Source organism: Egretta garzetta, unplaced genomic scaffold, assembly GCF_000687185.1.
Source record: "Egretta garzetta isolate BGI_Z169 unplaced genomic scaffold, ASM68718v1 scaffold223, whole genome shotgun sequence".
In the NCBI taxonomy this organism is placed as follows: domain Eukaryota; kingdom Metazoa; phylum Chordata; class Aves; order Pelecaniformes; family Ardeidae; genus Egretta; species Egretta garzetta.
This window is the reverse complement of record NW_009259033.1, coordinates 296155-297178: the sequence shown is the minus strand read 5'-3', so window position 1 is coordinate 297178 and position 1024 is coordinate 296155. Positions and strand designations below refer to the sequence as shown.

The window sequence follows — 1024 nt, the reverse complement described above, 5'->3', positions numbered from 1 at the left end:
TTCAACAAGCAGAACCCAGCGCTGCTGCCGCTTGCAATAGGTGCTGGTGGAGGAAACTCCCCTGGGGGTTTCTCTTCCTCTTTCTGTGCAGCCCCTTGCCTCACCTTTCCCGCCAGGCTGCCCAGGTTTGCATAACTTTGCGCTTGCTGCCCGCTCATTCTGTCTGCCCTCTGCTCCTTTGTCTGTGGCAGATATCAACCTTAACTCTCCCAACAAAGGTCTGCTGTCGGATGCCATGACAGATGTTCCCGTGGATAGCGGGGCCTCAGCCAGGACCTCCACGCCCGAGGGGCTGACGCTTGCTGAAGAGGAGGAGCTGAGATCTGAGCTTGCCAAGGTAACGGGGCCCTCGCCTTCGGTGGTGGGGGCCGAGTGTGGCCGCAGTTGTGTTCTGCTGGGAAGGAACAAACAGAAATCCCCAGTGCCGCAAGAGCAGGACTTGGGTTTTTTTTTTTTATGAGTTTTGCAGCAGTGTTACCTTTGGATCTCTCAGCTAATTGTTAAAATGCACAAAGCTGGCAGATACTTCAAACACCACGGTATGCTGCGTGCTCTTTCCCAGAACGACTTAATTTAGAGCTTTAAGGAAATAAGTGGCTTTTGATGCCATGAGCTTAATCTAGGCTTTTAGCTCCATTTGAAGCGAGAAAACGCTTCAGGCAAGCAGCATGCAGAAGAAACTCGTTTTTCCTTAGGAAACTGAAACAATGGAGCACTCAATGTGTTTTCTTTTTCTATCTTTTCTCTTAAATATTTATCACGCTTCATAGGCAGCTATTTTTGGCGCCTGTATGCTTTTGAAGAGCTGAGAGCTTGTAAGGTAATATCCTAAATTCTGGGCACCTTTTGGGTTTTAAAAGTCAGTTTATAAATTCTGCCTAAAATGCAGGCAAAGACAAATGCAGCTGTCCTTCTGCAGTCCTTGCTTTTATTTGAGAATCTCGTGGTGATTCTTTGACCTGCATGTTTTAGCAAGGGAGGACTTTGCTGTTCTGGGTGCTCACGCAGATCTTGGTGAGCTGAG

The 1024-nt window shown here is 48.3% G+C and overlaps 1 protein-coding gene across 1 annotated transcript in view; it reads left to right on the top strand.

Annotated features, from left to right (window-relative positions):
* The window catches only part of TPD52L2 (TPD52 like 2), a 24534-nt gene that overhangs the window by 8380 nt on the left and 15130 nt on the right, over positions 1-1024 (top strand). Inside the window, 1 exon segment of the mRNA XM_035890370.1 lies at positions 41-337. Coding sequence (XP_035746263.1) covers positions 41-337 — 297 coding nt within the window.